Source organism: Magallana gigas, chromosome 7, assembly GCF_963853765.1.
Source record: "Magallana gigas chromosome 7, xbMagGiga1.1, whole genome shotgun sequence".
Classification (NCBI taxonomy): domain Eukaryota; kingdom Metazoa; phylum Mollusca; class Bivalvia; order Ostreida; family Ostreidae; genus Magallana; species Magallana gigas.
This window is the reverse complement of record NC_088859.1, coordinates 30070520-30087041: the sequence shown is the minus strand read 5'-3', so window position 1 is coordinate 30087041 and position 16522 is coordinate 30070520. Positions and strand designations below refer to the sequence as shown.

The 16522-nt window shown below is 32.2% G+C and overlaps 3 protein-coding genes across 7 annotated transcripts in view; 1 reads left to right on the top strand and 2 right to left on the bottom strand.

Annotated features, from left to right (window-relative positions):
- Positions 1-1495: 1495 nt before the first annotated feature.
- Positions 1496-4703, bottom strand: LOC105331416 (calcium and integrin-binding protein 1). Its single transcript, XM_011433589.4, has 7 exons — positions 4540-4703; positions 4026-4060; positions 3818-3917; positions 3366-3513; positions 3139-3248; positions 2885-2973; positions 1496-2291 (listed from the first exon to the last, which is right to left on the bottom strand). The coding sequence occupies exons 1-7, from the start codon at positions 4588-4590 to the stop codon at positions 2270-2272; spliced, it is 555 nt and encodes a 184-aa protein (XP_011431891.2). The 5' UTR covers positions 4591-4703; the 3' UTR covers positions 1496-2269.
- Positions 4704-4887: 184 nt separating this feature from the next.
- LOC105331420 (vacuolar protein sorting-associated protein 28 homolog) lies at positions 4888-13538 on the top strand. Its single transcript, XM_011433592.4, has 9 exons — positions 4888-5010; positions 5279-5304; positions 5493-5530; positions 8976-9065; positions 9203-9305; positions 10086-10193; positions 10367-10420; positions 11417-11508; positions 11747-13538. Exons 1-9 carry the CDS (start codon positions 4980-4982, stop codon positions 11865-11867), a joined length of 663 nt encoding a protein of 220 aa, XP_011431894.1. The 5' UTR covers positions 4888-4979; the 3' UTR covers positions 11868-13538.
- LOC105331421 (FYN-binding protein 1) overlaps positions 13287-16522 on the bottom strand; it is a 35213-nt gene continuing 31977 nt past the window's right edge. For 3 of the 5 annotated variants that reach the window (XM_034456645.2, XM_034456654.2, XM_066066106.1), the window contains one exon: positions 13287-14866. In XM_034456645.2, coding sequence (XP_034312536.2) covers positions 14854-14866 — 13 coding nt within the window. In that variant the 3' untranslated portion in view covers positions 13287-14853. Of the gene's footprint in view, positions 14867-16342; positions 16393-16522 lie in introns of all 5 variants that reach the window. The other 2 variants (XM_034456649.2, XM_034456652.2) reach the window with 2 other exon arrangements.

Genomic DNA, 16522 nt, shown 5'->3' with positions numbered 1-16522 from the left:
TAGAGTGCGAATTTAGGAGACTACAATCCATGGACAAACTTTTTTGAGGAGTGAATGTGACTGCGATGGAATGTGTACATATGTGAAAGTTGGGACATTATTGATTTAATGATTTTTTAAAAAGTTGATATTGTAAGTGATTAATTGAATATCTTTTATCTTAAAAATTTTGATATCATAATTATATCGAAATATCACTGAATGAATGTAGTTGTTATTGTCCATGAGCAGGCTACACAGAAGGAGGAGACAATTACAGCCTACTCCACTTAAACTGAAGTCGCTTATTTTGAAATAAATATAAATCCCCAGTTAATATAACGGTTATAATGAAATCGGATATTTTGAAATATCGCTTATATTGAAGCCACTGATTGGTCCCATGAGGTGATAATGAGTTGTTTTATAACGGTTATATTGAAGTGCTCTCTGGCGGTTGGTGACAGTAATTATGCCTGACTGACAGTTGAAATACAAAAGTGTGAATTGATAAGTTCTCACCTTATGTGATTTTTATACTGCTTTTACAAAATAAAATTTATTCACTGTTTAATTTTTTCTTTCCACGTACATGTATTTATTTGTGACAACTTTATTTTGCACTTTACTGGAGATTAAACTGGATTGCAGTGACTAATTTTCACCATCAAGATGTACATTATGTAGACTACATGAAATATATTTTACTAAAGTCATTGGAGGACTGGTCCCAATGAGAAGTAGTCATGACGAAGCTCAGGAAAAAATTTCTTGTTCACAAATTAAAGTTGGTTACAGTAATCTACTTATTGTCAAAGTCAAAAGTATAAAACAAGACACTAATGAGCGACATTTTTATTTATAGTACTAGTATTGACCTGACACAACATAATATCAAAGCTGACCCCTGAGGTCTACTTCGTGCCTTCTCAGGGTCTGCTTCTTCAAAATTTGCATCTGCTCTGGGTATACTCTGGGTCCACTCAGAGTCTGCTATTGGTGTACTCAGGGCCCCCTCTTGGGGTCCGCTTTACACACTGGTGTGAGACAGACTCGCTTTTTTCTTACCGCCTGTAAGCCCTTCCATTGTATATTCAAAATACACATGTAGAGATATTTGGTCATTTTTCAGTAGCCATTTAAGGGTCTGCTTCTGGAATCAGCTCTGCTTTCTATGCTCAATATGGGGTCTACTTGAGATCAGCTCTAGGTCCGCCATTGCAGACCCAAAGCAGGCCCTGAACAGACACAGAAAGTAGACCTGGGATTTGGTCAAGGTCTGCTTTCTGTTAAGTATGGTCTGGTCAGTACTGTATATCTATTTTAAAAATAAACACTTAAAAATAAGACTTACCAATGGGCTTAACAATTATCTTAATTCAAAGCTGTATTTTTAAGTAAAAGAAATGTTTACATTAAGATGCATTACGCAAATTGATTTAGAAATAGTAGAAAGACTAGTCTGAACCTTCTGGACTTTACAATATTTGATCATGCTTTGAAAAAAAATAAAGTGTGAAGATGGAAATGACATTTATTTGGATACCAGCATGACTTAGGTAAATTGTTACATGTATATGCGATTTACAGTTTATAAAGAAATATGACAAACCCAGTACCATTAGAAATAAAAATATAATGTGATAAAAATACTCTTGATAAACAAACATTCATGAACACAGTAAATGAACAATAGAGAAATAATGGATAAAGAGTAAAATAATATGTTCCGCAACTAGACATCTAACACAAGCTTCTCATGCAATAGTCATATGCCTATGAAGATGTCAGCTCTGCATCATTAATTGTTTATTCTATACATGTATTCATAAAATAATTCAGTAAACATAGACTACATGTATAGTAAATGATGTCATACCTTTAGGTACATGTTATGAATACAATTGCATAAAATTTAAAAAAGAGAGCTAAAAATCAACAAATGAGATACATGTATTACATTTGAACATTAAATATTTTGTTTTATGAACTGTGCCCTGAAATTGGTCATAAAATACATATACCAATTCATTATGGATTGCACTGAGAGAAATTCATTGGTCTTTGAAGAAATGACAAAAAATCAACAAAGTCTATGAGAGAAATTGAACCAGAAGAATAACTGAGATGCTATATATAAAAAGTTATGAACAATAACATGTAAAATAGTAACAATAGAGTCATAAATATCTATTCACAACCTACGAGGGACTGTAACAAAAGTGTTTGTGGCAATAGTTTGTGTATCACAGGCAGCAGGTTTGATCCCTTGTCTGGCAATTCTCCATGTCTACAGCCGAATTCTGAAGGAACTGCAAAACAATGTGTCCACAAATCAGTATACCTATTCTATTAGATGACTGAGACTGATGCCTTTTCATCTGAATTTAAAGCAACACATGTCTGATCTTTATTTTAAAACATTATTTCATTTAGTTTCACAAACATGCTGTTATTGCATGTATTTCCCCATGTTTTATAAATAACGCTAGTACAGTTCATACTATGATAACTCTGCTTGTAGCTTAAACATTATACCAAAATGAAACAAAACCAGAGCATCAAATTCATTAAATTTTTGTATCAAATAATATACAGAATGTGTACCAATAGCAAATCAAATGTTGTACAGGATGACAATAATATAAATAAGCTTCAATCAAAGCCTTTATATAGCAAACCCAACAAGATATACATGTAGATGAAAGATATCAAACAAAATATATTTCTGTCAATGAATTAGTAAATTATCTCTTCTCTTCATGAGAAGAGGAGAAGATTGTAACTTTAAGAGTAGCAGACTGTAGACCATTGGTTTTTGAAGTTGCAATATTGTAGCTCTTCCAATTTTCTTTTCTTCATCAAAGCTAGATTACATTTAAATCTGATACTAGATAATGCTTACTTGATGAAATCAGGAGCTTTTGAAATAACATGTTCAAATTCTGCAAAGGACAGGGAATCATCATCATCCAGATCAGCCTCTTCCAGAATCTGAGGAAAAAAGAATTCACATCATTGGTGTTTTAAACACTATTAATTTAGCCAGATGAATAAAACATTTCCTTAAAAAAATCTGTATACAAGGCAGAGTACAGAGAAATGCACAGACAGACAAATGCAGGTCATCTATGTCAAGTTTTTACCACGTTTTCTTACATTTTGGATGAGTTGCTCCATCTCCTCATCATTAAGGGCTTGTTCGCCTGTGAGTCTGTTTATTACCTCCCTTAGATCTTTGCCACTGATGACATCATCCTCATCAAAATCTATGTAAAAGGGAAATCCAGTGAGTATGCGTGCAATCATTTCACAATTACCTAAAATCCCATGATATTAAAAAAGAATTTATTGTTTTCCGAAATGATCATAGAAGAATTCATTACCATAAATTCTGAAAGCATACTCCACTTTGACGTTTTTGGGGGCATTGTCACTGAATACAGACATCATGTCTAAGAAATCTTCAAATGTCATGCAACCATCACCAGCCGATGAGAAGACTGTTGTGATCCTATCATTGAATGGATTCACCTAAAAAAAAAAACAGTAAAAAAATTATCGCTCAAATCATCTTGGTTTCATGGAATTTTGGAATATTTGAATTAAATTAAATGATTAAATAAACATTTTTTTGTAAATTCAGTTCTTATATTATCAGAAACTGAGATTTCTGTACATTTAAAAAGTATAAATTCAGTAAATCTGTAGTTACTGTGATGCCTGGCATGTATATTCAATATGACCGGAACTGTTTTTCGGCAGAATAAATAAACCTTAATAATGAATTTGCCAATGAATAAAAAATCCAGAGGAAACCCTACATACAAATATATACCTGTAATTCTGGGAGTTTGAGAATGGTCTCTCTGTTAAGCTTGGCATTCTTATCTCTCTCAACAGAATCTGGATCCAAAGTTTGGAATCTTTTGAATACACTACAAAAGCAACAGCCACTACATGCTTTCAGAAGTTTGATTATGCAATGATTAGATGATTAACAATATTTTAGGTTCTGTGTAACTATTTCATTTTCAATTACATACTGTAGTATTTCTTTCTTTGTGAAGTATGTCAGTTCCTGCAAATGATAGAACAACATGGTATACACGTGATCACAACTCTTGAAACAATAAAAAAATGCAACCTGTCCAAACCATGATCAATCAATATTTTTTTGATAGTATCATGTATCCATGTATCATGTGTACATTTATGCCTTAATTTTATCAACCACAATCTTATTACTTATTCTTCATCAAGATAAAAAAAAATGAGGTATTTCAACACATGTTCAAAATCTCATTGTTTCCCAATAGGGCAATTGTTTATTTGTTAAAATAAAAACAATGATATTAAAAACTTATTTCAATGGAAAAAAATTAAAACATCAAAACTCAACGAATTGTTTTATATGAAAACAAAAATATATATGAACTTTCATTCAATCTCGCTAAAAATAGTAACATAAGGTCAAGCTTGTCATGAATTTTTAAACAAAAATTATGACCCCCTTTTCAATCTTTCTTATATTGAGAGTTCAGTATAACCAAAACATACCTGATAATCACTCAATTCCTGCTCTGAGAACACACTCTGTGATCCTCCCATTGCTGTTTCTCTAAAACTTGTTTAACTTTAAACCACACTGAAATTTTTGTTGACTTGTTTTTTCTTCTTCTTTGTTTTGCTTCCTGTCTCGATGGAATGGCTAACTGATACCCGAACCCGATTGAAATACACCAAGGTGTACTTGATTTCAAAATACCAGTCAAGAATGTTCATTTTTCGTCGTATTTTTAAAAATAAATATAGTTTTTTAAAATCAATATTATATTATTATGTATTATACAGCATTTCATCAAATAACTTAATTTTTAAATATATATATGAGTAGAATACGAACTTCTCTACTATGAATGAAAATGTAAAGCAGTCGAACGCACTCTATGTATTTATAAATGACGTAAACCGTGAAGTGACAGAGAAAACTGAAAAAAATGTTTGCACAGATCCCACAGGGACAAACAGGTAATTAAGTTTCTCTGTTGATATCAAACTATGTAATTTGATTTCAAGACACTAAGAAAGTCTTCGTGTTACACGATAAATTTATTGTTATATGGTTAAAATCTAAGAAGGTATATACTATAGTAAATACTAAAAAATAAATAAAATAAAATTGTCATTTTTCACATGCTTGTGAGTCATGTGCATTGTATCACTTAGAGCTTATTACTATGTATTTTCGTAATTTTAAAACGTTAATACCATAATCCATTTCTTTTGGTTTTTGTAGATTCTAATAATCCTGTTCTTTATGAGGTAAGACCAGTTACCATATATTACACATTACATATGCATGTAGAATACAATGGAAGATAATTCATAGAAAAAAGTTCTTTCTTTAAGCATTCTTAAATGCAGGAAAGCATTACATTCTTGTTGTATATTTTGATAATGTCACTAAAGAGATCTCGGAGGCTTTCATATGATTTTATATTTTCATACAGGAAGTGAAACTTTCAAAGTCTGCCAGAGAAAGAGAAAAGTAAGTACATGTTTTATTAAATTCAAATTGACTTCATTACCTTTGCCAACTCCTTCCACAATTCGATTAAATTCACAGTGGACAAATCTAGTTCCAAAAATGTATTTTTGGATACTACATCAACCTTGGAAGATGGTGAAATAAAATTCAGTTTCCATACCAAACCCAATGATTCTCACCTCTATCTCAAGCTATTGAGTTGCCACCCTCCCCATACTTTTAGAGGAAGTCCTAAAGGATTAACAACCTGAATCAGAAGAATCTGTTCTTCCAATGAAATCTTTGAAGAACTGAGAGCAGAATATTTAAAATCCCATCTGTGTAATCGCGAGGCTATAAAGCCCACACAGTGCAATCTGCAATTGATGAGATTATTACAAAAGACAGGAAAACCCTTTTGCAATACAAAGAGAAAACAGACAAAAGCAGGGTTCCACTTGTCACTACCTATCACCCCACCCTTGCGAACCTCAACAGCATCCTTAGAAATAATCTGCCCATTCTTTACACTAATGAAAGAATGGCTGATCTTTTCAAGGATCCGCCAATGGATGCGTTTAAACGCCCGAGGAACTTAAAAGAAATGGTAGTGAGGGCGAGATTAGACAACCCGTTGCCAAATGGTGGTTTTAAAACATGTTCCGATGCCAGATGCCTTTTGTGCAAACACAGCACCAACACGAACAGTTTTAAAAGTCCCATCACGGGTCGCATCTACAAGATATTTGGCAACACTTATTGCCGCACAGACAACTGCATCTATCTCATCAGTTGCAAAGTCTGCTCTAAGCAATACGTTGATGAAACAGGTGACCTCCGCAGAAGGATCAATAACCACCGCTCTACCATAAAGACCAAAAAAGTCAAGGAGCCCATCAGGGAACATTTTAATACAAGTGGCCACAAATGGGAAGACATGACAGTGTTGGTTATTGACCATAATCTTCATTGTTATAAAGTGGGAGGGGCTAATATTTGTGTCAGGACAAGTTGGCAGAAATTGGAGGCAAGTTGGCAGAAATTTAGAGTTTGTAGGGAAAAAGTGGAAGGGGTTGGGGTTAAAATAGTTGCCAATCTGGAGCTCACTGGGCTGAAAAAAAATTTGGGGGGGGGGGGGGGGGTGACAGAGCTACAGTGTATAAAAAAATTGTATTTGGAATATATTGGGGGCAAAAAATATGCGCTGTTTTTCCAATTATTTCTCCGTACATTTCAAATTAAAATGACGACTTTGCTTATTTTTTAACCAAAATTTTCAAACAAATTTTCGTCAAAGATTTCTCAGCAACTATTTATCGCAGATGCTTGAAATTTTTACACAGTATTTGTATAGGCATGCTTTATCGTGGGATATATTTTTGTACCAATCGGACGTCAACTTCCTGTTTAATGAGTACTTTGTTTATTTGTAGCCGAAATTTTCGAACAAATTTCCGTCAGAGATTTCTCAGCAACTATTTATCGCAGATGCTTGAAATTTTAAGACACTATTTGTTTTGGCATGCCATATTGTGGGATATATTTTTGTATCAATCGGACGTCAACTTCCTGTTTAATGAGTACTTTGTTATTTTAGCCAAAATTTTCAAACAAACTTTCGTCAAAGATTTCTCAGCAGCTATTTATCGCAGATGCATGAAATTTTTACACAGTGTTTGTTAAGGCATGCCATATTTTTGGATATATTTTTGTACCAATCGGATATCAACTTCCTGTAAAATGAGTACTTTGTTTTTTTAGCCAAATTTTTCAAACAAATTTTCCTCAAAGATTTCTCAGCAGCTATTTATCGCAGATGCTTGAAATTTTAACACACTATTTGTTTAGGCATGCCATATTGTGGGATATATTTTTGTACCAATCCGATGCCAGCTTTCTATTAAATGTCGACTTTGCTTATTTTGCATATTCACATCAGAGCGGGGGTATCACTAGTGAGCATTTGCTCACAGATATCTTGTTTTGTGGAAGTAGTAAAAGAATATGTTAGAAAAACAAGGTTGGTGATATGTTGATTGAGATGGCAGCTTAGACACACAGAGAAATAATTTGTGAAACAGCACACTTTTTTGTGTGCACTGAATACATACTTTCTTTTAAATGCACACCTGCGAATGTGTTCGGAATGTTTTCTTTATCATTGCTAAGTATGTAATAAATCCAGAGGTGCTCGAATGAAAGTTCACGAGACTTAACTGAGATTTGTTTAGTTCCTGTGAAATTTCGAGCGGAAGTTTAAGTGTTTGGATAATAATCTCAAAATACGTAAGTACTGGTCGATTTTCATATCATATTCTACTTTGAATTATATTAAAACATCAACATCTTTTAAGATGTATGTCTTATTTCACCATCTAGCGGTTTTTCAAATTAAACGATGATATTCAGAAAAGAGTTATCGTTCGTGTTCAACAACGTGTAGAGTAGTTGATGATATAAACATTGGGTTGCTTAATTAAATCATAGTCATGTTTGATGCTTGTGGTGTGCAATACCATGTTTTTAAAAAAAATAATGGGTGAATGTTTTGCAGAAAAACTTAGTGTATCGAGCGATTTTCAAGCAACATTCTGCATAAAATAGTACAGTCTGTTTCACTATTGATGTTATTACTAGGTCAGGCGCGGATTGAAAATTAATTCTTAGGGGGGATCTCTACTACGCATGTTAATTGTTGCAACAGCAGAAAAAAACCTATTTTTTGTATTGTCACATTTATTTTTAGAACACTTTTTATCCCCCAATGAATGAAGATAAAGTTTAAAATCAATAAACCTCTAGAATTTATATAAGGAATAAGGAATCATTCTTTGAGTATTATGAGGTGATAATTTTGGTCAGGGCGTGATCAAATCCAATAAAGCCCGAAGGGCTTTATGATAGATTTGATCACGCCCCGACCGAAATTATCACCTCGTAATATTCGAAGAATGATTCCTTATTACTTTTACTTATATAATCTTAGGCCATCGTACGATTAAATATCTAAATATAAATAAACAAACCCCGCTGGCGCCTCGATTTGGCGTCGTTTGTATTATGAGTTATATAGTACAAAATCGATACATAGTGTTATCACAGGCAAAGACACTGGATAATGTAAATATATTTGACTACAAGTACCTAGATTCTCTAAAATAGACTATAAACACGAGGCACGATTTTTACTGCGAAACTGAGAGGGTCAAATAAAACCACGTGGTCTAAAATTTAAATGACAATAACATTCGCAGGGGTGAAATGGATGGCACTGTAGCTCTCTGGTCCTCCAACTTTTTCAGACCATGGAGCTATAGGTATACAGCTAGAGTTAAATTAAGTTCACTAGCTGAGTAGCGGTTAGTTCATGCAATTTAGTGAACATGACTCATTCAGAAATATTGAATAAAAATAAGTCTTCCTTTTGCTGTATGTCATAGTTATTGATTGAGTTTTTTGTTTATAGATATGACAACATGGCTGAATTATACGCTGTGATAAACACACTACAGAGTTTAGAGAAAGCCTACATAAAAGATGCTGTTCAGCCCAGAGAGTGAGTTTGCAAAATGTTTAGACAACAACTGCAATCAAAGCTAATTGATTTCATTTGGTTAAAGATTTAAAAGAAAGCATTTCATTTAATACATCATTGACATTATGAATTGAGCTTCACATGATTCTTACTTTTAGGTACACTGGTGCATGCTCAAAGCTCTTGGTGCAATATAAAGCAGCATTCAAACTTGTTCAGGGAGATTTTTCAACAGTAGAACAATTCATGAAAAAATACAGGGTATTTATATGTTTTTAAATAAAGTTTTTATGGGAAAAAATACTGGTTTTTTGTGAAATTTACATTTTATTTAATTTTTTGTTCTTATAATTAGTTTGTGGTTATTTAAGTATTGAATCCTTATTTTTTGAAAGATATAGTCTCATAACTGCAACGGTGTGTGCATACAAATTGAATAACGCGCGTTAGCGCGTTTTGAAAATTTGTTTGCACACACCGTTGCAGTTATGAGACTATATCTTTCAAAAAATAAGGATTTAATGCTTATATTTACATTTTTTTTACATTGTTGCCTTGTACGCAAATGCGAAATATACATCAAAATTACTGTACTATCCTATGGGTAAGTTTAAATTAATGGAAGAGCCACTGTAACAGCCACAAGCGTGATCTTTGATTTTCGCTTGTGACGTTGTATTTATCAGCGTTCAACGTTTGTGACGTCACAATTAAAACTCGTCAATTAACCTTTTAGTACCCTCTCTGTGTTATGGTGCTATATCTGCAGTAGCTTTACATGCAAAATATACGTGGAATGTAAATATTACATTGTAATGAAAGATTGTGTTTTAGATGTAATTTTTTTTCAAAATGGAAAACTTATCGAATATTATTACATGTATATACAGTCTATGAGTTTAAACATTTTTTAAATGCAGATATACATGTATCCTTTATATGATATAAATTATTTCTGGTGGGGATTGTGTCTTAGATAAAGGAACTCAAGTAAGTACTTGCAAAAATTCAGAATTATTTTTACAAATTTTATTTCCTTAGTTGGACTGCTCTGCTGCTCTGGAAAGAATAAAGGAGGATCGACCAATCACAATCAAAGATGGGATTAGCCAAGGCAACACAAGTAAAGCTATCGCAGATATTGTGTCCGTAAGTTATTAATTCATCAAATGTTAAATTCAAATGATGGATTATCTTAAATCAGCCACTGTCAACAATATGAATGTGAAGCCCATGGCATTATCATTCACATGCTAGTATGTGATGTGCATTAGAGTAAGTTGCTAAAATTAATATGCTTTAATTTTTTTTTTCGTTTTTAGCTGTTTATCACAGTAATGGACACTCTAAGATTAGAAATCAGAGCTATGGACAAGGTAAGGTTTGATTATTCATGACTACTTGTTTGACTCCAGTAAATCAAAGTACTGAAAGCATTGAAAATAGCAATCATATCAAGAAACACCTATCACTATAGCATTGAATGATTTATTTTTGACGTCGTCGTGTCAATAACTGCCGTCAGGTGAGCAGACAAATTGAATAACGCGCGTTAGCGCGTTATGATAATTTGTTTGCTCACCTGACGGCAGTTATTGACACGACGACGTCAAAAATAAATCATTTAATGCTTATATTTACATTCCCTTACTGAAGAAATCAATTGTTTACTTAAATAAATCGATATAAAGTGCAGATCACGGAGGGAGTGAGTAAGTAACAGCAAGAACAGCTGTTTTGCAAAACCGGTTCAAACTGGTTTTCACATAGACTGTTGAGATGTGATCGACGAGCATGAAAATATAATCCATGATAAATAACTCTTGAAATGTTTTTTTTAACAATAAAGTCAACTTTTGTGTTGAATAATTATAAAACATGGTGTTTTGACAACATTCATGCAATGCATTTTTAACAGATAACATAGGAATCACTGTTTGAGAACTACTTATGTAAATTACTCGTAAATTCATACGCAGTGAATAGGTGTTGCATTTAGAGGTATTTAAACATCACGGAATTTAATGGAAAAACACAGTAGAATGTAAATATACTCCTTTGAATCTGGAATGAGTTTCTAAGAAAGTATTTTAAATATGATTTAATCTGATAAAAAAATAATTATCAAAGATAAGAATTATCATTGTTGCAAGTTATTATGGAAACTTAATGTTATTTTTTTTGTCCGATAGCTTAGGTTGGATGGGAAATCATTGTATGACATGTTAGCTATGCTAAACATGTTATTTGACTTTATAGGGATTTAAATAGGTACATAAAAATTGTACTAAGAGTATTCTTTAATGTATATGTGCTCTTGAAGTCTACTAGATTGAACATTCTAATCTAACCTAATGTTCTATTCTATTTAGCTTCAACCTGATCTGAAAGAATTAATGGAAACCATGAACAGATTAAGTATATTACCCAGAGACTTTGAAGGCACTCAGAAAGTAAAAAAATGGTAAGTTTCTGGTCAATTTACATCTTTGCTCCATTGAATAATTACGTGAACCATATATAATTTTATATTTCTTCAATACATGCAGTTTTTATCATTCATAATTCACATAAATATTGCACACCTGCGAGGGTTACATAGAAATAGTCACCCACCCAAGAAAACCACAATTTCAATAAGAAGCAATTTCCCATGCCGCCCGTCTTTCAATCAGTCTTAAACAGTAAATCATCCGTTACAGGTTGGACATATTTGATGAGATGTCTGCCTCGGAGGAACTGGATGATAACCAAGTGCGACAGATTCTGTTTGATTTGGACAGTGCTTACAATGCCTTCAACCGCATACTGCACGACAACTGAAACACCAGCTGGAATATGAATGTTGTTCTCTGCGTGACTCAAGATCTTGATTTTCTCATTCGTCTTTTAGCCAGCCATTTAAATTTGGCTAAATTTTAACATATTGTCATGACCCACATCTGTACGGTCAGTTTATAGAGAGTACAGTTTTGTTGACATCATAATGAAAAGTACAGTGCTAGTTTTCATTACATGTGTGCTGATTGATTGGAAGCAATGTTCACGAAAATGGCTAAGCTTTTTGGAAAAAAATATACATTTAGAATAAAAATGTTTTAGTACAATGTACTACTATCAGTAGTAAAATATTGATGAAATTTTATGTTATATCTGAATGCTGACCCAGTACATGTGTAATATTGTGATTTCTTCTTGCTCTGTTTTGATGATGGAAAAGGGACCTTCCAATGATATGTGCATTAATTTTGCATTATGGTTTCAATCAATCATAGTTTGATTGATTTGTATCAACTAAACACAGATATTCCTAATATTTACTTCATGAATTATGAATAAAACAAAAAAATATAAATGCTCACAATTGACTTCGAGAAATTCACATCCAGGAGTTGGGAAAAAATAGGTATTCAGGGCAAAAATAAAACGGGATCAAATGTAACTCGGCTATTATAGAGTAAAATGTTATGTACCGGTACACATTTAATGATGAAATATTTAAATATTTCTATCACCCGATGCTTGCTCAGCAAAGCAGGTGCACTTGAGTGCTCACCCAAATTTCATATCCCTCCAGTATAAATGTTGGGAGTGTGCTTGTGCTCTACTGAACGTGCCTCTACCATAAAACAGGCTGGGTGGTGAACATTATAAAGTTATCTATCAGACCCACCAAGAAAAATTTGATGCATGATTTTTGATGCCCAAATGAAAAAAAAAAACCAAATTTTTAAGCTATAAAATGTGAATACACCTCTTCATTTCCAGGAGTTTTAGTACATACTGTATATATGTAGAAAAGCTCAATATAGTCAAGACCATCCATCCTTTCAAAAATTAACTAAAAACCCAGCAAGATTTGTCTGATCTCTGTTTTATGTTTGTATTTGTAATGAATAAAAAGGTAACACAATACATTTCTTCTATTAAGTATTTTATTTATATAGCAGAATTTTGTTTTCTGTAACAAATCATAGTTAACATACAATCTCAAGTTAAAAATAAAAAAATAATGTATGGTCTATATGTATTATATATATATATTTTTATAAAGCAAGAACATTGGCAGTAGTATCAAATTGCTGTCTCCAAAATACAGAAGTTGAACAAAGCATAAAGATTGTCATTCATAAAACAAAAATTGAGTAAATAAATAGGATTTGTTACAAACTATATAAATATTGTACATGTGATAAGAAAGGAAGACCATGCAGGGCCATTATATGTTTTACAATATTGATGGTTTTCTGAAAAAAAAAATGAAACTTATACCAGTACTTATACTGCAATTCACTTTTTTGTGTGTGTGCACTTAGTGTATCTACATGTATACATGTATAAATAAAAATAAATCCATAAGAGTTTACCAACAAATTGAGCTAAACATATTACACTAACACATGACAAAGAGACTGCATGCATGTGCTGAGCACATTTTACTAGACATACATTGTGTATTGAGCCTAAAAAAGACATACATGTATTTAGTACATGTACCGGTAATAAACTAAAGAATAATAAAAAAAAATCTGGAAAAGGTATATAAATGTTCCTACATTAAATGTATTTTCATAAAGAACAGAAAAAATATTAACAAGATGTGTGATTTTCACATATGTTACATGTTATATAATTAATGTGATAATATCTGCACCAGTGCATCACGGTGGACTATTGAGTGCTGTTTATATTACTGAATGAACACATCAAACTTGCTATAACAAAGGATTCAAGAACCAGGACTAGTTAGGTCATTCAAAGTCATTGAATTTGTGTGCAATATATACCAGCACACAATTAAGTCCTCTTATTATATAGTACTATAAACCACCTTTGCAAAGTTCACAAACAACAATTGTATAAGTTGCAAACAGACTAATCCATCATCATCCCTTTTATTGTTCAAGACCATTAGGTAATAGTTATACTGGTAGACTGGTTTGGAAAAGTTAAGTCGATGCACTGGAGTGTCACCATTTCCTCAAGGGTATATATATATGTACCTGTACATATATATATAGCCATATGGTGAGGGCTTAATAGGCAGTACCTGCTGTCTATTAATTCTCTGTCAACAGTACATTGCAAAATAAAGTCAACAAAAATGCTGGTTTATATTAAGTAGTATGGTATTAAGTAGTATGGTATATTGATAATATGTACCAGTAGTTTTCATTTTCTATATAAATGTAACCACAATTTCATTTTGCTACATCTATTGCATGACTAGACAGTGTTTTAGGTAGCTATATTGCAAAACAGGAAAAAATTGCCACTAAAGGAAGCAAGTTATACTTGCACAATAAAGCTCAAATCTTCTATATGATTCATCTACATTCCTTTGGCATAAAATATACATATTCAATGAAACCCAAAGGAAATAACTCATAAAACTTATTAATTACATGAAGTCCGTTTCCATACATCTGCCGTAGCTTTAAGTAACCACGCAGTACAGAATCAATTTTTAAGCTGCTTCATTGAATCAACCTACTAAAATATGAGATAAAATGGAAAGAAAAAAAAGAAAGATAAAACTGGATGTTGTTGCACTATAATACAATTTAGACAGTGTGACAGTAATATATATAGCTAGTGTGTGTATATATAAACCACAACTAAAGAGAAAAGTGCATGCATGACTATAACTTTAAAGGAATGCTGTGAAAACAGGAAAGTACAGGAAGATTCGATCACTCCTGCTAAGTGTCCCTGTATTTAAGGCCTCATTTAAGTCTCTGTCTCTCACTCAGAATGTACATCACAGTCAATCAGTTCGATGTTTCACATCGGTTTCTTCTACACATCCTCATATAACTCTCCTGTTTTAAATAAAAGAAAAAGAAAACAAATTAATCAGAATTATAATGTACTTTTTCAACTCTCAATAATATATAAAAAATATACTGACTAGTAAAAGTTTAAATTTATATCTGTTGTACATTAGGCTGTGATTTTTTAAATCCAGAAACTGTTTAGTACATGCATTCTTAAAAAATATATGTGACAAACCTGAATTAAACTATGCTATATTGTGGACCTGGTAATTGCATGTAGTATTGAAATGCTTGTATTAACAATATTGGTTGACTGCATGTATATGTATATATATCATTAGATAAATTTGATAAAATTGTGAAGGCAATATTACTCAGACTGGTATATTAGGTAAGGAATATGGGGATAAAGCAATTTTTCAGTTTTGGTTGCAGAATTCTTCATGAAACTTTCTATTCTTGATTCTATGGTTTATGGAAAACAAATAATCAATAAAGATATCTACATATCAAGGACATTGTAGTGCCACAATCGTGCCATATCCCAAAATTTAGGAACAAATTAAGATTTGTCAGAACTGGCTCCAGGATTATGACGCAGTCTTATTAGCATTATAAACTGCTACGACTCTGCTGGCCATATTTCATGATCGTATACGCGATGCACATTATGGACGTAACATAGCAGCAGAGTCATTGCATGTACATGTTTATTATAATGCAATCCGATCAATAAAAAACAATTTTTTTTTCATTTATGTTTGCGTTAAAATTTCAACTTTAAAACGTCATAAGAGCAATTGAAATTATGGGAATATGAATGCAGTAGTGGTAGTAAGGGATTGATAAGTAACAAGGGCGTAGTACATTGTAGGTATATGCAAACATTGGTATAAGTGTTTCCCTGACATATTTCAAAGTGATATGTTTACAGCACATACCCCCCCCCCCCCCAATCTGAAATTTTTTTTTATTATATATCACTGCATGTTTTCTCCCTATAATGTTCATTAAAAAATTAAAATGCCAAACATAGAAGGTTTTGAAATTTAAACATGTATGTGAATCAAATATTATATAATTCAAATTGCTTTTCTCTTAACTATTGCTTCTTGTATAAGCAATCATTGCAGACATGTTTTGCATATGATTGATATTTTAATTGAGTAGGATGTCCACATTCAATATCAACTGTCCCTTATATACCGTTAATTGAAATAAAAGAATACAGCATTTCTAATTATTGTTAATTAAATTTAAAAGGTTTCTCCTTAAGAAAATGTACAAAACAATATGCTGAGCTGCAGCTTGAAAAATACCTTGAAAAAAATTGATCTGGCTTGGTTAATTGACCATAATATTTGTGTCTTATTCCGAAATATCAGAACTTATTCTGACCATAGACTATAGCAGTGCTACGTACATGATGTAAACATATGGTATGGTGCAAATCACAATAAGGGGGAATAATTCATTTTAGGGAGAAATATGTTTTATAGCTATATGTACATATACACATACTCAGTTTACAGTTCACATTTTTGTTGAAAAATACCTGAAGGAACTGCTACCTATAAATAGGAGAAATGATGGTACCTTAATACCATAATGATAAACCAACAGAAATTAAAAAGGTCTGCATGGTAAAAAGGGAAAAATGGAAATATCAAGTTGTTATTCTTTTATAAAAAATTAAAATAC

Coding starts and splice junctions, on each gene's coding strand:
- LOC105331420 (XM_011433592.4), top strand. CDS start 4,980: ATGTTTGCACAGATCCCACAGGGACAAACAG. Junction 5,305..5,492: donor ATAATCCTGTTCTTTATGAG/GTAAGACCAGTT, acceptor ATTTTCATACAG/GAAGTGAAACTTTCAAAGTC. Junction 11,509..11,746: donor ACTCAGAAAGTAAAAAAATG/GTAAGTTTCTGG, acceptor CATCCGTTACAG/GTTGGACATATTTGATGAGA.
- LOC105331416 (XM_011433589.4), bottom strand. CDS start 4,590: ATGGGAGGATCACAGAGTGTGTTCTCAGAGCAGGAATTGAGTGATTAT. Junction 4,061..4,539: donor AGGAATTGAGTGATTATCAG/GTATGTTTTGGT, acceptor TATCATTTGCAG/GAACTGACATACTTCACAAA. Junction 2,292..2,884: donor AAAGCTCCTGATTTCATCAA/GTAAGCATTATC, acceptor ATTGTTTTGCAG/TTCCTTCAGAATTCGGCTGT.